Below are 22,927 nucleotides of genomic sequence, written 5' to 3' on the forward strand. Positions count from 1 at the left end.
AGGAAAATGTTTTTACTCCATGTGTCGCTCTGAACAGAAACAAGAAGCAGACCTGTCTTCACGCCCTCAGCTGGAGTCTGAGGCATGATGGGATTTTTCTTGAGGGTGGAAGCTGACAGCGTCTCTCAGGCTAACATTACAAGATACCAGAGAAATGGTATGTGTCCACACAAAACAAAAGTTATCCACTCACAAATGCAGAAAATCCCGTAATGCAAAGTCTGGCCTGAACATCCACCGGTGCACGACGTGACAGAGTCAGCAGCCCTGTTGCTGTGTGTGCTGTCAGGCATTCCCTTCCCCTCGAGCTTGGCAGGCTGCTGCTAGTTTAGGAATGTAGTAACCTATCGGGAATTGACATTTTCTGATAGAGTCACACAGCTTTAGGCAATTATCGCAACACAAACAAGGCAGACATCGGTCCAAACCACAGCAGAGCTCTATAACAACAGCACGGCGGCATGGTCGACCCCATCAGCGCATCAGCTGTTTATCAAGAGCACCTGCCTGTGTGTGATACCTTTTAGAGCCAGCAGGTATCACACATAACATTACAGTGGTCATGCTGATGTGGAAGTAAAAGATCAGCTCACTCATGGTTCACTGAGGGATGAAGGATTGTACGTTTTATTAAGCAGCTGATTCTTTGCAGCTCAAACTAGAGTCTGACTGAAAATGTATTTTTAAAGATGGTGACGCTTGATAAACAGTCATGTACAGAGGTTAGCAGAGTCATGAACATAATGTTTGAGTTATCATTCAGCCCTGCAGAGACTGAAGTCTTTCAGTGCATGGACCCATAACAACCACAAACATCCAGGCAACAAGAAGCACAAAACACACGAGAACCTGAAATCCTCCTTTGTGTGTGATACAGCCAGAGCTCAATACAAAACCCACAGTTCACATATCTTTAAAAAAAAAAGAAAATAAAACCAAGTGATGCCTCTCGTCTCAGAAATAAGTTTAGTGAATAAAAAATATGAATTACCGACTTACCGAGAAGGCAAGCTAATCGAAGACGGATGATTCCATAATTTAAAGTGCCAGCATCGGTATACTCGAGTCGACCTGTGTGTGAGACACAGAGGCATGTGCACCAATCACTGATCGACATGTCGTTATCCTGCTGGCAGAGGCCGCACAGCCATCCGATTAATCAATTCATTTATTGACCTTTCCACAGTAACACCCTAAAGGTAAAGATAATGCTGTGCAGGAGAGTGAAAGGTGGCTTCATTTAGAATTTAATTGCAGCTGTGGAGCTAATCAAAGCCTGGAACTATAACAGTAACTTATATTATCAATGAACATATCCTTTTTTTAATTGTTTAGTTCACAGAATGTCTTCAAATGTAAAGAAAGCCTCGAGGATGTTTTTACCTGATTCGACAATTCAACAAGAAAGCTGCAAATTCTCATTTGGACTCCAGGAGCTGGAAGCTGAATTGTTGCTTAACTGAAAATATTCTGAAAATATTAACAGGACTCCCTGGTAGCTCATCTGGTAGAGCATGCACCCCAAGAATGAAGGCTGAACACATGTTGATTTAACAAGCCTCCTTTAGCACACTTTAGCACACTTTTTTAATAGATCTGCCACAAATTCTACTTTTTTTTTAATGTTGTCATTGTCATAGAAATATTAATTAACTATATATAGTCCTCTACACCACAGTCCATGTTGTGGATTACATGCCGAGACATGAGTAAACCTGAGTTAACCTCTAATCACATTAAAACTGACACATTAGTCGTAGATGTGACATTGAAGAGACAAAACTCGACGTACATGAAAGGCGTGGCGGTGTGTGTGTGTGTGTGTGTGTGTGTGTGTGTGTGTGTGTGTGTGTGTGTGTGTGTGTGTCAGCTGAAGCCACGTGTACTGTGTGCTTAGCGCTGTGGAAAAAACAGCTCAGACTGCTCACACTTTGTCCTGTTTGCACAGAAAACACATTTAACATATATAATCCTATTTTTCCAGGAACAAGGGGCTTTGAGGCATCCTCTTTTTTGATGGGAGATTTCTTCAGGCAGCGTGAGAATCAAACACGGTTGTATAATTATATTATACCAGCAGTACTAGTTACATTAAAGAGGTACAGTTACATTCAGGATTTTGTGTTTGCATACTAACGGAAAAAACGGTCCATGCGTCCTCTTTCCAAAGTTCCAAAGTCACTGCATGAGAAGGTCGACTCATGAAGAACTTAGGGCCATAGTCTTCATGTAACTAGTGGAAGCACATTTTTTAAAAACAAAGTTACAAAAAAATGATAAAAATAAAAAAACAGGTAGAAGATTAAAATAAGGAAACCGAAACAAAAAAAATCTTTTAAAATGAAGTTCAGGGAACACCTTTATATTTATATCAGTGACTCAGCGCTTATTTAAGTGACTCAGCACTTCAAATAGAATTGAGACTTCAAACTGTGTCAACGTTCAGAAAAAGTGTTTTAAAGGAAGATGAAGAGCTCGCCAGTCTGAGCTCAGAGAGTTGGGCCCCTGGCAGCTAGTAGAGCTTTGCCTGAGGACCTCGAGATGTTGGCATGTACTGGGTCATAATATCTGAGATTTACAGGCCTTAAAATCAATTCTAAGATTGACTGGAATTACAGGGAACCAATAAAAAGAAGCTGAAATGGGAGTCATGTGTTGGACAGGTGCATTTAAGAGAGTTACAGCAGTCAGAATGAAAGGGGCTAACAAAGCAGATGTGACAGTCTCTCGACTTCTACAGGATGAAATTAATATTTGAATAAAACTGGACTGAGCTGTGTTAACATGTTTGTTCAAGCTGGGCTTGTTTTTAGAAACGACACCAAGATCTTTGCAGCTTTTGGGCGATGTTCTGAGACGGAGAGCCCAGATGATTTCAAGTGTGACCATTAAGGGCCAATGATAATAGAGCAGCCATAGTTCTGTTATTACTATCAGTATCATAAACAGTCATAGAACGTCTGCTCCATTGATTTGCTGGGCCAGTCACAGGGACTGAGGGGAAATGACACAAAGTTCAAGTTATTTTAAAAACCTATGGCAGCTTTTACGAAAACATTCAGGGCTGCAGCACAAGAAAGCAAAAACCCAGCCGACTGCTCTGCAGTGCTGTGATCTGAACTGGGCAGCTTCCACAATATGCAACGTACGTTTGTGTTATTTAACCAACAGGAAACACTATGCTTTATGTTTTTAGTGCAGTCAAAGAAGGTTGGCAGTGGAACAAGGATTGTAAGAGACGACATGTTGTAGCTGCACAAATGTGGCCTGCTTGGGGAAGGTGTATTGTTCAGCATGGTGGGGAGCAGCTTAAAGACTTACTGCACCTTCCCTGAGCACTGAAAACTGCTGAAAGCATTGAACACCAACAAACAAACGTCAAACAAAAAGATGTGCTTCTCTTCCCTGATGCATTTAGTCAAATGAAAGTGGAACAGAAACCTTTGTTCCACAGTGACTTAAAGTCAGGAGACAGAGAGGGTTCAGTGTCAGGCACAGTTGAACATATGGCCGTGACAGCTCATGTGAAACCTCTCCGGTCCTCCTGTTCGCCCTGCTCTAAACCCATCTCATAGGAAAATGCTTGTGTTTGTGTTTTCCGTAACCTAAGACGGAGTTCTGGTGAAATATCGGTGTGGCTGAAATTAGCAGTTGTAGATGAGGTAATAGAAGCTTATCCCTGTTCAGACATGGTAGCTGCTCTGCTTCTAACAGATGTGTTGTGCTGCAGTCTGCTTCCTGGCAGCTATAATTAGAGTAAAACATGAGTGAAATATTTCTGTTTACATAACGCCCCTTTCCCCTTTCTCATGATATTCTGACAGTAACAGTCTCCCCATGGCTCAGACTAAAACAATATTATCCAGCATGAAAACAAATACGTGCATATCATTGTTAATAAAGCCCCAGCAGTTTAACTATTTAAACTATTTATTAAACTTATACTCAGTAAAAGTATTTTCAACTAAATGTACTTCAACTTAAAGTATACTGTTTAGTTTAGTTTCATGGAGTATGAAGTAGGATAAAAATACAATTACAAGTTCTGTAACTTTCCACTGATGACTGAGAGGGAATAAAAAAAACAGACATGCTGCCCGTGCGGTCATTCACTCGCCATACGTTTATTTTTCAACTGTAAAATATCAGACGTGTATTTGTTTCAGTTACATTCGTTTAAAGTGGCTACAATCAATATTATGGAAGCTGAACCTGCAGAGATGTTTTACCTGAACCTCAAACTTTGCTCAGCTCACAACGTTGAAGACTCAACTCAGTGTTTACTCACCGCACACTTCCCGAGGGCGTTTCCTGAGGGTGTACTACGAAGCCAGGTTAATGGATCAGTGAGGTACGTTTAGCCTAAAGCTGAGATAACCATGGAAACTTATTCTGCACACCTAACCGGCTCTGTGTGTTCAAACCAGCTGATTCTTTTCCTGACCATAATCTGTAAAAACGTTCTGTATGAAAACATTTAGAGCCAAACAAAGCTGTGCAGTTAATCACAGGAGAGCAAACTGGAGCATCCCCAGAAATGACTTTTGTATATTAACTAAATCGTTTTCATAATCACGTTGTTATCGTGAAGTAATCACGTCCTGGATTACGTTCAGTTTGCTTCAGGTGCACTTTAAATGTTCCACAGCGTATCGTCCATACACCAAAGGAAAAATGAAGGCACAGCAGCAACACAACACTTTGGATGATGCATAATGTTAAATCAATGTAATTAATTTCACTCTGATTCAGCCACTAAAGTTATTATACGTCTTCTGTATTATGGGACAGTGGATGCAGTTCTTGACTATGATGTTCCGTGTGTCAAGTTTAAAGTTTAAGAGCTCTCTAATGTGCAGTTGTTACAGAGTAGAAATAAACGGGAGGCATTGAGAGTGCATTGACTTGATTAGCAATTCTCTGCCAGCATTCCACTCATACTTTATTTTCAGCAGCAGCGATGCTTTTTGTTCTATTAACTGATCCTGAAGAGTCAAACGACTCCAAACGTCCCATTTTATGGGAACATCCAGCCGGCTCCACGTGAATGAGTCTGTCGGTGAACTGCAGGCTGCTTTTCTGTCCACGCATCACGTCTGAGAAGTGTTTTAAATAAGGACTCATTACTTCTTAGCAGAACCATCAAGTTCACAGCTCACAGCGAACATTTAGGAAGATTGGGAAGATTCATTTAAGCTTTTTCACTGAAATATAGAAAGACGCGAGTGCAAGTGAGCAAACAGCATTGATGCTCATACTGTAGCATGACTTCAGCTGGTAGGACAGGTCTGACATCTTGACCTCTGTCAGTCTAGTGTCGGATGCCTGCAGGTGCTGAACTCATCCTCCACATCACACAGGTCGAAACGTAAGAATGTAAGAACTAAAGTAATGTTTGAGGAAAATGTAAAAATAAAAGAAGGACTAACCCGGCTGAACTGTTGGTACTTCAAAGATTCTTTAGTTTCAGTTCACGCTGGCTAATTTTATTTTTTCCATTTTCTCTCTATTGAGCTCCGTCACCATGTTAATGAGATTTGACTTGCACTGGCTCCAAAGATGAAAACAAGTGTAATCCAAGCCCGCGGCGTCAGGCGTCACTGTAAGCACCTATAGGTGGCAGACACCGCGGCCAGGTTGTCGACTCTTATTGACATTTACCAAGAAGACACGCTGGAAAACAGCCGCGGCGTTCGGTGTTCGCACCCTCCGTGTCACCCGTTAGGTTGCAGGTTTGTTGTTGGTGGGTGAGAACTCTTGAATTATCCTCCGGGGAGAGAATGCGCCCCGGCTCACTGAGTGACGCATTTGCCCTCACAGCGCGTAACTGTTCGTATGCAAAGCAGACCCACTGGCCATACCACACACAGTGATGTTATAGCTGGCTTATGCAAATAAGTGACCTTTCACAGAGCATTTACATCAGGGTGGGAAATGAACTTTTTGATCCAGTAGCCTCTGCGCCTGCTAGATTTATAAACTGCTCATTATTACATTAAAAGAACTTTATGAGGGAAACTTTTACCTGTGTAAAAAGTTTGAACCAAATATGCAAATGTGAGTTTTAATCTTATTGAACAAAATGTAAGTGTATGTTGAATGAATATGTTTAAGGTTTAATGCTTTAAAATGCAAAAAGAAAACACTCAAACCAAACCTGCAAAACTGATCATGACTTTTAAATATTGCAAGTGACGGATGACAGAAGAAGCAGCGTACTGCTACGGTAAAGATCTTCAAGTGACAGGAGATCACTTCTCGTTGGTGGATCTATTTTTAGTGGATCAGTATTCCTCGCAGCGGGTGGTGTGGTGGTGCCGTGGTTAGCACCGTCGCTTCACAGCAAGAAGATTCAAAATACGACTGCGGCCTTTCTGAGTGGAGTTTGTTCTCTCAGGTGCTTCGGCTTCCACCCAGTGACTAAAGACATGCAGGTGAATTGGTGACTGTAAATTGCCAAAGGTGTGAGTGTGGATGGTTGTTTGTCTTGCGACTTGTCCAGGGTGTACCCCGCCTCTGGCCCAAGGCCAGCTGGGATGGCTCCATGATCCTGATGAGTAAACACTGTAACAGAAAGCATTGTGAGTACAGTTAAAAAAAAAAAAGGATATTTAATGCAACGACTCCAACATTCAAATCATGTTCCTATGTTCACCGCCTTTAACAAGCCTCAAGGTCAACAAGCTCATCTGATGTAAAGGCTGGTGACAGAACCTCTGTGGTGGTAGCGTATATGATCAAGAAGACTTTATTCTAGTGCCTGAAGTCATCAAGGGGAGTCCTGTTTATGTTCTCCAGGGTTAAAACCTTTGTCAGAACAATGTTCTCTGAACTTATATTGCCAGACGATGCCTGATAGAGGTCATAGCAAAGATACAGATGCACATAGTGTCTCATACATTGTCAGCTATATTATGATTTATTTCAGTTTCTAAGGTTTCTATTTCAGGTGACGTGGATTCATTCAGTCTGTGTGTCGTGTGTGTCATACATCGCTGCATGTGTGGTGGAGACGAGTTTTTTCTATTTGTGTGTGTTTGTATGAGTTCACACTGAATATAATGAAAGCACAGTCACATGCTCTCAGCGGGAGCTTGTTTGGAAAGAGTTGAAGTTACCTGTCATCATGCACGACTGGAGATCTTGGCAGTCCCAGTCTCTGTCTCTTTAGCTTGGCATGATGGACTTTGCCATATTTTACACCCTCTGGTGTCAGTTAAAGACGATGCACATTAGCTGAAATGAGCAGAACGTCTGACTGTGGTTTACTCTTGAAATATTTAGCTCTGCTTTGCTTTCTTTTCTGCCTGTCAGCTACTATATCAACAATTCTTTGCCATCATGTTCATCCAACATCAAGGCTCAGCTTGAAGTCAGTTTGGATCAGCTCAAAGATCATTTTATTTAAGACTTGAGAGTATAGATAGAGACAGCAAACACGGGCTGAGAGACGATGGGTATGACATGCAACAAAGGTCGACGTTGCAGCCGTATGAAAAACCCACAAACATCTGTCTGACTTATAGATCGGTCTCTTGTTTATCTTGTTTCTGTGTGTGTAAAACAAAATCACCAATTTCCAGATCCCGAGGTGATAATTTTAAATTTTGTCTGTTCAAAACTGTTTTCAAATTAAATACAACCAAGAAGTAGCAAATCCTCAAATCTGAGGAGATGGAGAGAGACCAAGAGTCCGAGCAGCATGCCAGCATCTGTGTGTTTATGTCTGTGTGAGAGAGAAAAGAAGAAAGATAAAGTCAGAATTAGTTCAGCTTTATGATCCTCTTCACAATATTTTGCAGTGAAAGACAAAGCATTCGTTTTGGCGTATATGCACGGATGCTGAAATGATCTGCAGCATGTTAAGCTCACACTCTTTGTTTGACGTTGTCCAAACACAAGCCAGAAGGAGTGTGTGCAAATATGTGGGAGAGAGATGAGCCAACATTCACGGTGAAACTAGTTTGGTCAGTTGGAGCCATCGGACGGCCAGGTGAGCCGACATGGCTGACAACAAGTGGCCATGTTGCATGTTGAGAGAAGTGTGTTGGGGAGGTGTGTCCTGACGTGGGGTCTGCCTCGCTGCATGCTGCTCTACCATAGGCTGCTGACTGGTGAGCTGGGATAGTGCAGCGGAGGGGTGAAAAGAGAAGGTACTAGGACCCAGCAGTGAGGCAGTGAACAGGCAGGCAGAGCGGGGCTGAGTCACTGCATGTGTCTGAGAGGCAGTCAGAAACAGAGCAGAGCAAGGGAGCAGAGGTGATCTCACACTCATCAGCACAGGATAACACAACCATGATGGGTTGACTTGGGGGGGGAGGCGGTTGGAGAGAGGAAGTGTGCGTTCGCCACCACTTGCTCAGCCATGGAGACCAACAAAGTTCTTCATTTTGTGCCTTCGGGTAAGTGGATCCAAGCTCTCGGAGCTGCTCCTCAGCTGAGCACGACACAGCGTTCACTGGGAGAACCTTGGGGTTCCCTACCTAGTGAAACCTGAGAACCCCCTGTGAAAAACATGTGCAGCCCACCTCCACTTCCACTCTGAGACACGACAGATGTTTGGGTGCATGTGTTCTACTGTACATACTTAGTGTTTTTTCTGTGTGTGTGTGTGTGTGTGTGTGTGTGCGCTCTCTCTGTGTAGTTAAGCAATGTTCTGTTTGTGACAGAAATCCTGTTTGTGTTTTTGTCGTTTCCAGAGGAGGTGTGGTTGTAGGAGCGCTGTGGTGCTTACAGAAATGCAGATGTTTTGGGGGTTTTGGGTTGTATGAGTATGCGTTTGCCTTTTTTCTTTTTTTTTTTTCCTCTTTTTTTCCCTCTCCCTCTTGTTTATGGTCTGTTCTGCGGCACGAGAGCTCCCTGCGTTGTATTTCCTCAGTTCAGGAACTGAACCTTGTGAAACGTTTGCGTTGCAGACCCTCACAGAGAAAACCAGTATACCTGTCGAGCAGGAACAGCTGGAATGCAGAGGAGGGAAGCCTGGGCTCATAATGCACTTTTTCATGTGTTGCACTAACGGACACGGAGAAGGATCGCCACGGCACGAGAAACTGTGCGCGTGTGAATGTGCACATGGATCTGTGTACACTGTACGTGTGCATGAGGAAAAAAAAGATGTGTACTTCCGTATATTGGTGTGTGTGCGTGTGTGTGTGTGTGTGTGTGTGTGTGTGTGTGTGTGTGTGTGAGATGGAGAAACACAGACAGATTAGTGTTGGTGACAGCCACAGGAGAGAAGCGAGTTCTCCCCTCACTGAAAGTCCTCTGAGAGACCAGAGCCCATTTGGAGGTGTGATGCGGCTGCCTCACTTTCATTTTGTCTGAGAAGGCAGAGCGGGATACTGCGTCTGTGTGTGTGTGTGCATGTGTGTGTGCGTGTGTGTGTGCGTGTGCGTGTGTGGGAATATTATCTGAGTGTGTGTGCACGAGTGTGTTTTCTTCATAGTACACTAACCCTTTCCGTGTAGGATAATATGCAGAGATGTATCTGTGTCTGCACATTTTTGTGTGTACGTATTTGTCAGAGTTCAGTCGTGTTCTCATGAGATGTGTAAGAGTGTGTGTGAGTGTGTGTGTGTGTGTCTGCGTGAGCGTCATGCACTGTGCACACTAACTACATCTCAGAGTGTGTGTCGGGGCGTGATGGACACTGCTGTGTCTCGTCCTCCGAAGACTAATTTGCATTCATTTGCTTAGTGCTGATTAGAGGCGGAGAAGGCAGGTTTGATCCTTGCAGCAGAACACAAAGGCATTCCAAAGATTTCTCACCAATCACAGGAAAGCTTGAAAAGGTTTGATCCAGTCATATCAAATATTCCATCCACTGGTTTTTAATATTCTGTATCGTGTAGTTTAACCTTTGCTTTGATTGCACATATTAATATTTTGCTGCCCAGTGAAGAAAATGACAGAAACATTGTGTATCTGCAGGAATCCGATGGAGTTATTGATCACCACCAGTGACTCAACAATTACTTTGCCACAGGATTAGATTTCTCGCTTTCCAAACTCACTTTGCTGCTTCTGGTTTTCCAAATGAAGCAGAGCCAGTTCCTCTGCGCAGCACCTTCAGCATACGTAGCAGGGATGTGTTGTCCGTCACAGTGTCACAGAAACTGTTTCTTTTTTATTGCTGTTGTCATCCACGAGCATTAGCAAACCCTCATTGCAGCATATTGCGAGGCAGTCTTCCAGATCGTGTCATTATCAGTAGCGACCTGCTGACAGGTGAAGGAGCAGCTGGCTCTGTGGGAGGAGGTCAGGAGATATGGGCTTCACTTCATGGAGCTGTAAATTAGCACAGAGCTTTACCGTGTGATTACACGATGTGATAATCCTGCAGCGAGTTTGTGATCGAACACGGAGCCGGAGATTCATTTTCCTTTTCTGATTCTGCTTCCTCAAAATGGACATCAGCAAATGACTGCAGCTCGTCACAACGCAGTGTGGAGACGTGTGACCACGGTTAGGTAGAAAGGGGTAATTGAGATATGTAATCAGATTACAAAAAAGTAATAGTAAGTAACTATAATCAACCCAGATTACATTTGAAAACAATTACTTGATCACATTTCATATTGAAATCATGTTCAAACAGATTTGATGTCTTGTAATGGTTGTAGCGCCCCCTGTTGGGATGAGCTCGCTGTGCTGGTCTTTTAATGAAACTTTTTTTCAGCACCAGTTTTATTAATGTTACCAATAAATTCATGAAAAGCGAGGCTGGTCTCACATACTGCTTCCTTGGATCAGTGCTCCACTTTGAGATGAACCGGCTGGAGAAAAAAACTAAAACGGTGATGAGTCAAGATGGAAGGCTGGAGCTTCAGCAGGCCGTCCTGAAACAACAGTAACAAAACATCACGTCATCCATCTGATTTCAAAAATGTTCCACACAAGAACGTCGATTGTTTGATTCTGACGGCATTCTAATTTCAAAAAATGGATTCCTGACACGAGTTTCATAGTAATCAGACTCTTTCGTATAATGACTTTTCCCCTGATAGATTAATAAAAAGGTGACATGGATGATAATCCATCATACTTTCTTGTCTTTAAAACGCTGTGCAGCGTTAGCAGGACGTTTTAAAAAGGAACTGAAACACAAAGCTCGCCTGTTTGTGGGTGTAGAAAAGCGCTTTACAAATAAGATGTTGTTATTATTATTAGTATGAGTATGATTAATTATTATTATAATTATTATTATTATTATTACAGTTTCTTAAAGCCCAACTTATTCAAACTTTTGTCTGGGTGCTGGTCTCAGAAATATTCACTTCACTCAAAAAGCAGCAAATTCTCACATTCAGGAAGCTGGAATCAGGAAATGTTTGAGGTTTTTTAAATAATTTATATTTCCAAAATCTGACTTCATCGATCATCAGACAGATCCATTTCCTGTCCACGGACGTCTCCATTAGATTCTTTTGTAGAGTCTCTTCCAGCTACAAGCTGAGTGTGTCCTGAGAGATGAAGCTCAGTTAAAAACACAGAATTGTAACAGTTATTAATCCAGCCACTCAAACCAAATCCACATTTTCTTTAAACAGCTCTGATTAAATCTCATAATCAGAACATGAAATTGAAATCTCTCAGCGTCGTGCTAGCAGGGTGTCAATCTTCAGTTGTGACAGACAGCCTGGTAATCAGTGTCGCAGCCGTGACCTGCAGAGCCAGAAAATATCAGCATGGAGGACACATAGTGGCTGTGTAAATTAGTAGTTCGACCATGTGGAAGTGGAGGTGTGTGTGAGTGAGGATGGATGACGTGTTCCTTTCCGTGTGTGTGTGTGTGTGTGTGTGTGCGTGTCCTGTAGATGTGACAGTGATCTCTGATCAGTATTCACCGCTGGCAACAGATCTCAGACGCTCCAGCCTCTGAGCACAGCCATCTGGGCAGAGGAGAAACGCACATCGACACACACACATACAAATTATTATACAATACCACACACACACACACACATACAGATACACACTAGCACTGAAATTTCACAAAAACAAGTCCGTGCAAGACACGACAAGACAGCCACACACGGACGGAGTGAATTCACACGGCATCACACTCGCTCTCTCACAGAAATTGTCCGTACACACTCCACGTAATTATATACACAATTCATTCTATCTACATAATTTGTTGGTTTACACACACGCCAGACAATTATGTAGATGTGTCAACACAGACACTCATCATGCACAGTTCAAGAAACAGAGAATTAAGACCACACATTCATTACGATCCCAACACACACACACACACACACACACACACACACACACACACACTACTTCATGTTTGTTTTCGTTCTTCTTCTGCCACACACACATTTACATACACACACATCTCTAAGCTGCATATTTAAATCCATAAATTACACACACACACACACACACACACACACACACACACACACAGATGGGTGTTTGTGTATTTAGGGGTGAAAGGTCACACAGACAGAAGTTCGTGCTTCAGTGTGTCTCAAGTAGCTGAAGCTGCATCAGAGTGCGACGAACACACTTCCTGTCATCAGTACAGGCTGTTATTATTATTATTATTATTATTATTATTATTATTATTATTATTCTGATCTATTGATCTTCGTCATAACCACGACGTGTCTAATCACCTTGCGTAGCAGAAATGGAGAGTGATCAGTCAACGAGAGTTTCTGAACTCTGTGCCACTTCGTATCACTTCATGTTTCTTGTAACGTTTCGTGTCAGTGCTGAAGGATTTGTGACTAATCCAATGTCCACCGATATGAACTGTACAATGCTGAACTGTTGGAAAATCATTTTTGGCGTTGACGTCAGTGTTCTTAAATTAAGAGAGTGAGTGTGAGAAACATCAGGGCTCTGTTCAAAGCCGCTGATTCCCACAGTAACGCAGCTGTTTGGTGTTTTGACAACTATGTTTATCATTCATATACAAATCTATCTAATCTCCAGCCCCAAACAGTGAGTTACAGAGCTGCTTTACAGAAGAAGCTATTCATTATCCAGTCACATCTTTCACACTCGGTGAATTGAGGAATTTCCCTCCATATTTTATGGTATCTGGCCTTTTTTTGGTAGCAAATTTGATTTCTGGAAGGAAAGATATTGAGAGAGGTTTTACAGCCGCTAACAGATGATCAGAAGGTTTTTTGGGTTTTTCCAATTTCTATGTTTAGCTTGAAGAGAGGAAGAAGTATATGTTTATGCACACATTGCTCTGTCCTATTGACATGAGTCCACTGCTGAATATTCACACTCTGCATGTCTGCAAAGGCCAGTCTGACCTCTGGTCAGTACGTTAAAGGAAATTATGTAATTAATTGGTCACTCACCCACATATAATTTATTACAGAAGATTTTATTTCTTCTCACAGAGTTTCTACGTTCCTCCATGTGAGCGTTGCACCTCAGGCCATGAAAATAAATAAATGAATGGGCATGGCGCTCTTGAATAAACTTCACGCCCAGAGGCTGTTACTGTTCACTCCTGACGTAGATTTCTTGATGTCGGCGTGCTGCCCCGCCTGTTCCTGTGCAGTTTGTGACACGTAGTAATGCTCACTCGGCACAAAAATGTCAAACTTTTGCAGGATCCATGTGAAGATTTGATACTTTTCTTTGTTATGCATGATAATAAACCAACGTTTGAGTGACTAATAACAAACAAACATACAAACGGTGCAGCTTAATCTGATCATATTTCCTCCTCCTTGTGTTATTGTGAGTGAGTTTTCACAGTAAATCCTCTGAATGTGTTTGAGAGGAGCAGACAGACACTGACTTTAGTCACCACTGCACATTAAACATGGCACAAGTATTAGAGTGATTTATAATTTACCTTCACTGATGGATTTCTAGATCTTTCTTATACAAATAAAATTCATAAGCAATAAAAGACGGATTACACATAATTAATCGCGACAGATTGAATAACTTTCCTTAACGTGATTTCCTGTTTTGTTTTACCAATTCAAATTAGTCTAACTGGATCACGACTAAATATTTTTGCCTTTTAACTTCAAAAGAGGTTAAGACCAAGAACAATTGACCGACTCATTCTTAAACAGTCATAAGTTACACTTTAAACTGATTTATTTCCAAAGAAAGAATCAGTGTCTGGCCAGGAGAGAGAAGTTTATGTACTAACACAAGCTTTGCTGTCTTCCCTTCAACATCCAAATTAAATCAATCACAGACTTCTTTTTTTATTTTTGGTCTTCACGGTAGGCAGAACATTCAAAATGAAGGGTTTGGGAATGACTGAAATTTATTCTGAATTACTCCTTAATGTGGAATTTACAGCCTATTTAAGCAGCCCGTCCCTATTTGCAGCATGCACAGAAATAGCTCTATAGTTCCAACGTGGTATTTACCATGTTACGTTTTAAACCTTTTAATTCTGCACGTCTTCATTGCTTTACAGCAGCCGTATAAAAAGCATCTATTGTTGTGAGGATGAATGCAAAAACTGTTTTCAGATAAAAACGGGGTTTGAATAGTGGGGTGTTGCATCCTGGGAGAACAACTAATAATCATAAATCAAGTTAAATTGGATGCACAGTTATTTTTAACCCGGATTATAAAGGCAGAGATTGTCACAGTCATTAGCAATTAATGGGGAGTTCCTTTTTTTATTCACACAACTGGACGTATAGCTCTCGTTTCTCCACAGTTTTTCCAGTCTGTTTTCTAGCCTGGATCTTTGAGGATTGAAGCAGTTTTAAAAGATGAGAAACTGATGCTGGTATAGATTTGATCCACTTTGACTCCACACAGAGGTCACGTCTTAATCTCATTGAAAATACAACAGATGCTTTTAGCTCAGAAGTAAAGCAGATTGTTGGCTGCTGCTGTCTGTAGATTTAAAGTTGAGGATAATTCACTGAGTCAAGCAGAAGCATGCGGACACGGACACGCACATCATGTCGTACATGCATGCACACACACATGAACATGAGATTGATGTAGCTACTTTTACACTCATAAATACATGTTTGGAAAATGAAAAAAACAAACACACACACACAGTGTTGGTGGTCCTCCCCCGTCTTTGGTCATGACAGCTGCTCTGCTTTGGCGTTGTGTAATTAGACTTCAGTTTACCGCCACCCTGCAGCACGTACACGCCCATTCGCTGTAGATTAAAGCTCACGCTACAGGTCCCAGCACAGGAAGCAGTCCTGTGCACAGGCGAGGTGTGTGTTTCAGTTCCTTTTTAATATTGCTCTTGTATGGTCTGCTAAGGCTGCACAGCGTTTCCAGCACAGAACAATTTGTACTGTGCAGAGTACTTTCTCCTGTGCGCTGAATTTAATTTAAAACCAACAAACAGAACACAACTGAGTGGTCGACATGGCGCTTTGCTGCTCCCCTCTTCTCGATACGTACACTCCCTCCCCAACATAGTAATTATTCCAAGATGTCTTGAGGATGCTCGTGTCAATGAATTCCCAAACCTTGATTGTAAAGCTTCCCTTTCCGTGTGACTGAGCAGAAATATCAATGTGCTGAACAGAGTGTGGCAGCATGTATAGCAGGTCACACTTTATTATAATGTCACAAACACACACACATGTATGACCCACGCAGTTTAAACAAGATGCGTTCTGACCTGCAGGAACAAGTTGCATCACGTAGTGCGATGAGTCCTGCACACGTTTCCTCCTTCCCACTCAAACTGAGGTTATTTATACCAGGCTGCTGTTTTCATACAGCTGTTGACTGCTGGCTTTGCATACATAGCATGTGTGATGTTTTTCAGGGTTCCTCCGCTCGGTGTCCTTTGTGTCCTTGTCGCATGTCGTGACACTGAGATTTCCATCATCCATGTGCTGCAGCACCAAAGTTGCGTCCATAGTCTGGCTTGGTTCGTGCAGTTAATATTTAATCTGTGGTTAAGGCCTGTCTGTCCTATGGTGTTATACAATAAATGTAAAGTAGAGAGTTAGTAGGTACCTCCGGTGCAGAGAGACATCAGAGCAGCACAGCTGACACTGAGCGACGTAGAAGGGCAAAAAGATCTCACCTGCAGCGTAAAGAGAAGGCTCGAGACACTGCACAGACAGAAGACTTGGCTCTGTATCCAGTGTCAGGTGGAGGATTAAACAAGTAAGACATACTGTAGGAAGATAAGCTGGAGACTAGTACGTAACCAAGGTTGCTTCATTTAAATTCTGTCAGTGTGCAGTGGGATACAACTAAGCTAAGCAAAGAGACAGCTACAGCACAGGGCAGGGCAGTGACACTGCTGAGGCCAGCGGTCTGAGGCTCACCGGGGGCCCCGCACACTCAAACAGCCAGCTCTGATTAAAACAGCCAATAAATTTCAGATTTTCATCTCGTTTAAAATGCCACGTCCTCTGTGCGCTGCAGGAACGTGTTAACGTTGAAGCATTAGGACGTATTTTACTGTAAGAACATGCACAGTGTATAAAGACTTCACATCAGCCTGACAGATTTACAGTAGACCAGATTTCGCCGGCATTTTCTCTCCTGCTGCCTCGCATCGATTCAGCTGAAACTAGAGCTCGAGGAAGAGGCAAATGTGCAACCAATTAGCAGGAAACCCCTCGCACTGCTGCTTTGTTTTGTTTTTTTCGCCCCCCACTTCTTTGAAAATCCAGGCAGCCAATTTCTTGCGAGCGGCGGTTGGCTGGTGTGTGCGTGCACATGTGTAGCTGAACAACAGTCACTCACTCCCTAACTCATCTACTGCCTGACGCGCTCACTACGAACACACACACACACACACACACACACACACACACACACACACAGCAGAGCATCCCTGCTGCAGCACCTGAGTAATCCCATACCTGTGTGTGACTGTTAGAGATTTAGAAAGGGCAAAATAGCAGGAACAGAAAGAAGGAGAGAAGAAAGAGAATGTGGAGGAAAGATGTGAATATTGAAAATGAGATATGGAGAGAACACAGAACAGAAAGAAGGGGTGAGAATATGATGAAGCACGGGGGGTGGAGGGGTTTAAATTGGAGCATGTTCCTGCTACCCTCAGTCACGATGCCTCGTCTCGCCGCGCCGCAGACAGGGCAGGATTCATCTGTGAACTCGACAGTAGCCAGCTCACTATAACTATCAATCCCTCTCAGGTGAAAGGACCAGAGGATTACTGCAGAGCTTTTCAGTGCACAGACCCGACGCCAAGAGACGGATCTAACACTAAAAAAAAACAGAGTGGGACTCAGAAACGCTGCAGGATGGAATTTCTGCACAAATTTAAATTCTCAATTAGACAGTTATTCAGAACATTAAGGGAGGATTCATGTTTGTTCTTTGATTCATTGCATAGCTGCCACAGTGTGAAATATTCTCGCATTAGTTCTTTCATCTGCGACTGCAGCGTTGGTTTGGTCAGGTCCTTTGAACACGCCGCCTGAAGCCGCTCTGCTGTCTGTCATATCCTTTGACACATTCGCATAAACGTGAAGCACAAACGCCGCACGTGTTAAAAGTCATCTCCCCTTATGAACAGATTATACACATTGTAGTATGAAGGCATAAAAACACACTCCCACACACACAAACCAACCACATATGGCTCAGTGCACACACACACACACACACACACACACACACACACTCAGTCCGCCTGCTTGCCAGACTCTCTTCGCTCGTAGCCAGCCTCGTGGTCAAGGCTCTGCTGTGACATCATCGACGTCAAACGCCAGCCCGGGGACGCAGCTGTCTGCTCTTCAAACAAACAATCAACCCAAATCACATTTCCATGTTTCTAATATTTAGGAAAGGAGCTCCGCCAGCATCTCTTTCCGAGGATGTAAATATGAGCAAAGAGAAAAATGTCATTAATAAAACAAACGTGTCATGGAGGAGGAGACCTCCAGTTTAATTGTGATATTTTGAGTTTGAATCATTATTTTTGTCACGACGTCACAAACTTTGTTTCTCTACATTTCTACCCTTGAGTCTGAATAAGGATTTCTACCAATCTGCTTCAGGGGAACTGAAGGACAGACAGATTCTTTTCTTCTTCTTCGATCTGACTCATTGTATTAAAGCGTCCATCAAATAATGCTGCTGCCTCAGATGGCTGGCTGGAGTTTATTTTAGTGCAAAACATATTGATAACCTACAGATAATAAATACAGCACTGTATAGTGAGAAGTGTGAGTGACATGGTGTAAATATGTTTAGTCATGAAATAACTGACATGAATTCAAAGGCTTTTATTAAATCTCTTTAAAATCATGTGTGATAAATGATGGTGGGATAGAAAAAGGGCTGCAAAACAAAGATGAATTAGATTTCATTTTCTCAATTAATTGTTTATTCGTTCGGTCTGAACATTGGCAAATGACTAAAGCCCAATGTGATGTCACAGAAACCAAAGACAAACAGTTTAGTATCACATAAATAGGATCATTCACAATGTTTGATTATAAAATAATGATTAATTGATTTTCAAAATAGTTTAGGATTAACTTTTGTCAATGAACTTATGAATGAATCGACTAGTAGCTCCAGAAAGTGTTTTATTTTGAAGGTGCTCTGTCATCTGGATCACTTTGGATTGTATAATGATTTCTCCACTTTGAAATACTGATTTAAAATGGAGGTTCAGTAAATACACTGTACGTGCTGTGTCTGGAAACTGACTGTTCTATATCTGAGTTTAACGTTCAGACTGAATCAGCATCAGATTAAGTATAAAAAGTAAAAGTGAGCTGTAGGAAGGCTTTTGCTGGAGCGGACAAACAAGTGGCAAATTGCAGTGAACGTGTGAGACTGTGAGGACGTGATGAAGGACCAGCAAAGACTCGCCCCGATGGAGCGGGGACCGTGACCTCGTGAGGTTATGACGAGTTTACGAATCAAGCTAAATCATGTTTTCTCACATATTACATCATCCAAACCGGATCGGGCTTGAAACTCCTCACGGATGTGGTTCAGCAGCTCCGTGGTTACTGCACAAACACACCGAGGTGCCTTCCCACCTGAGCAATCAATCCAGTTTTTTATCTAGAACAAGATTATAGAGGAGAGTCTTTCACCACCGGCTCCTGAAGAGGCTTTCCCAGACCAGCGCGATGTGGATTTCCCCTCACCTGGTGATGGGAAGGATAAGATCTCGAATACGAGCAGTTGCACTTGTACGCCTTCATCGTCGAGTCGAGGAGTTCTCTTGGAGATAGGATAATGATCGGAGAGCTTGGAGTGGAGCAGTTGCTGTTGGCCGTGACCCAAGACGTTAAAGTGGAGGCGTGAGGCCTGGAACAGTTTGTGTGTCCGTTGTTATTGTTGAAGTTCACATTCACAACTTCGTTCAGCTCTGCGGGGTTTAATATATTATTTTTATTATGGATTAAACAGCTGATTATTTTTCCATGGAGTTGGTATTTATTATGGATTAAACAGCTGATTATTTTTCCATGGAGTTGGTAATCTTGCTCTCATGTTTTGACTTTCCCTCATTTCCAAATCAGACATTGTGCGATTTCCATCCCAGACGTCTGTCTAATAAACTCGAGTCTACATGACGAGTAATGAGTTCAGTTTGCGATGAACCTGAATTAATGAAATGCATCAAAGTAAATGTGTTCAGCATGGTTCAGACCTGGAAAACAAAGCACGCAGGCACGTCCTCTCTGCTGACTTCAGGCATCAGCATGCCCCTATGCCTCTTGGGAAATACCATGCGAAAACATACTGTAAATTGCCATTTACAATGTGTGTGTAATTAGCATGCCGACTGAAGTTCTTTAAAATTCCTGTGGAATAAAAAGAAGACAAATGTGGGCCTGCTGTTTAAAACATGCACACGAGCAGACCGAGCAGAGCATCGGGAGGAATTCCCTCTCCGCCTGGGCTCTCTGTCTGCGACCACAGCTCCAGAGAGGACGGGTGCCAAGAAAGCCTGTGGGCACAATTAGCCAACAAAAGGCCCGGCCTCCTCCTCCTCGGTGCTGGCCCGGCCCTCGTAGATTCTCCTACAAACGCAGCAGGAACACCTTTTAATCTCTTGCCCTCTTCACTTCTCAGCCACACCTCTCCCTTAAATTCCAGGGTTCGTCCCTCCTGGGGGTTCTGGCATCTGTTCTGCATGTACCTGCAGCACAATGCCCGACAATAGATCAGCGTGCATGGGGAGGAAGGTTGGCTCCGGTTCAACCTGGCTGGTTTATATACAAACCAAGGGTCGTATAAGTTGACTTCCTGTTGTCTTGGAGCATTTAAATACACATCAGAACACGTTTTTTTGTTAATGCAATTAAGGCAGAGTCTGCACTGGGTTAGGGTAATGAGTGACTCTTACCAATAAAGTTATCCACAGCTGCTTGTAGAATGTATAAGGTCCTTCCCTTTGACTTGATTAAAATACCTTCAGCCATTAAACAGCAGCAGGAATGTCGTATTACGTGTGCTGTCTTTAAACAACGCACACATTAAACAAAGGTCAAACATTGTGGGTACCTACATCCATAACTGTGTCTTTTTATTGATTCATTTTGCTCTAGCACAATAGACAGATCTGTGCTCTCTGTACTTTAGTGAATATGAAGCACACTCAGGGCCCAGCTGATTTATTATTCAGCCTTTCAAAAAAAAAAAAAAAGAAAGCATATATTGGTGAGCTGTTTTTAAAGATTTACATCCTGCTGCAGACAGGCTGTGGACGTGGAAAGAGTTGGACCACCACACTGTTGGTTTTGGACTTTTTTCTTGACAATCACAAAAAATATCTTCAGCCTTATCCTTTAAGCTGAATGACATCAGTTCCTGCTGCTTTTAAAGGGGATTAGAGGTGATGGCCATTATTTAAGCTCCACCCCGCTGATACTGTACTTCTACTAAAAATACATCCACCCTGCTTTAGCCTCTTCTAGATTACCAGGACTGTATTTGTGCATGTGGTCACCAAAATTGCTAAACGGCTGCTTCCATCCACATGCTTCTGTGCCCAGAGTTGAGACTTGTGATTACACTTTGCACCCAGCTAGGAACTTGGAATATAAAAACATGTGCTTATAATCTTTTTATGGTCCCATTATCTTCTTTAAATGAGTGGAGAGCGTTTATAGTCCGTCACAGAGAGTTCTCGCTTTGCTTTGTTGACTGAAACAAGCTGCTGCTAACAGTTTTGTTCTCTGTATGACTGTCAGGTCAGGTAGGGACGGACCAGGTTCCTGCAGTGTTTAGCTGTAATGGCGGTAAAAAGAGGTAGTAAATCATATGAAACGCTTACGGGACCCCGCGTGGGCTTCATCTCAATCTTTGCCTGGGGCATCCAGATCTCTAAAACTATCCCTGAATGTTCTTTGTACAGAGATATTTTTTCTTAAGAACTGTAGGAAGTCATGCTCCCTTCACTTTTTTTCTCTTTTGAGAACACAAGCATCAAAAAGCAGAATTCAAAGCAGAGGGAAGGGTCGGCTGGTGATTCAGAACCACTGAGGTATTTGTGGTTCATTTCTCAGGTAACATTGTCACTGCTGAACCCCTCTGTCTGTCTGTCTTTGTCAAACAGCTGTTACTCGCCGCGTTGCTGCTTGCTAGATGCAAAAACCACAACCACTGCAAAGGCGACGAGCAGCTGCCTGCAGAGAACTCGTATCAGATGGAGGTTTAGGTTTATCAGGAAGAAAGAGTTTGTCATGTGACTTATACTGACACTGCATCGAGCAGGTGCTGCTTCATTTGAAGCTTTGTGACATGATGCAAACTGACTGACTGACAGATATTTCCCTCATGTATATGTTGGGCAACGATGAAAAGACTGAGTCAAAGAGATGCACATGCATGCACATACATGCACATACATGCACATACATGCACATACATGTGCCACACACAGCAGATCAGTGATGTGATGAGACACATGTGAGATGGTATTCGATGCAGTTCTGACTTCCTGTTAACAAGTAGACAGCTTCCTCTTTCTGCAGAAAGTTATCATACATCTGTTTTTTTCAAGAGTCACTTTCTGCGACAGCTTCCTCCCCACTTGTCACCTCTGTTCAACCACTGTTTGTATTTATTTCTTCATAAACTGAGAGCGAGGGCTCAGTAGCTGAATAACCTCAAGTGGCTTTTAACACTCACCCCAGAAGGAAATTAAACACAGAGCACCCTGAAGTTTCTGCTTTACAGAAGCTTTGTCATTTGAAGTTGTGAGATAAGCCACACTGTGTCAGTGCTTTACAAGAAGCATGAGGAAGTTCATGTTGCACTTTACTGAAGAAGTAGTATTTGTTTGTCATAATCAAAGACCAGGTCCAGATCTGTGTGCATTCTTTGCACGAGATTCATACAGAGTATAAATGTGTGTTCTGCACATTTATCCATAAATGAATGCAGACACACCGTTTACCGTTTACTCTTTCACTTCAACGTACAGGACAGTGAGCTGCACTATTTCATAAATTGTGTTGCATCAGCAAAGTTGCGCATCATCATGCCCTCACCGTGCATGTAGGTGTGCACATTTCCGACAGCGGTAGAAGTCAGTAGTCGGTCTCGAGGCAACAGTGAAACTGTGGATGACAAATTCAGTGATTACGAAGCAGCAGCAGAGCACAGTGAAATATTCAGAACGTCACATCAGCAACTAGTACAGCTGGTTACAGTAACAGTAAAAAAACAGAAGGACACCCACAGATAATGCTCCAGCGGGGGCATCAGGGGCACGGTAGATAAATGTGTCTGTCAATATTTTTTGTCGCAGATCTGACAAAATGATAAATGAAACAACATTTGTTGAGCAGCAACAGCTATTGAAGTGTGTCAGCCAATAGCAACTGAAAACAGCTGCTGCCCACAGTAGTGACTGTTTACACGTATCTGACCTGTCTCAGGATTTATTCAGCACAGTTAACCATCAAGAACAGACTAACAGGATATAAACAAAGGTCAAGAAAAATCACAAAATTAAACATACAATGATAATTTATTG

At 42.5% G+C, this 22,927-nt stretch overlaps 1 protein-coding gene across 5 annotated transcripts in view; it reads left to right on the forward strand.

Annotated features, from left to right (window-relative positions):
- The window catches only part of slc4a11 (solute carrier family 4 member 11), a 91,018-nt gene that overhangs the window by 12,076 nt on the left and 56,015 nt on the right, over positions 1-22,927 (forward strand). For 2 of the 5 annotated variants that reach the window (XM_027274570.1, XM_027274572.1), the window contains exon 1: positions 8,158-8,402. The exons of the other annotated variants lie outside the window; for them this stretch is intronic. In XM_027274570.1, coding sequence (XP_027130371.1) covers positions 8,366-8,402 — 37 coding nt within the window. In that variant the 5' untranslated portion in view covers positions 8,158-8,365. Of the gene's footprint in view, positions 1-8,157; positions 8,403-22,927 lie in introns of those variants that run through there. 5 annotated transcript variants of the gene reach the window in all.

The sequence above is a fragment of the Larimichthys crocea genome, chromosome XXIV, assembly GCF_000972845.2.
Source record: "Larimichthys crocea isolate SSNF chromosome XXIV, L_crocea_2.0, whole genome shotgun sequence".
In the NCBI taxonomy this organism is placed as follows: Eukaryota; Metazoa; Chordata; class Actinopteri; family Sciaenidae; genus Larimichthys; species Larimichthys crocea.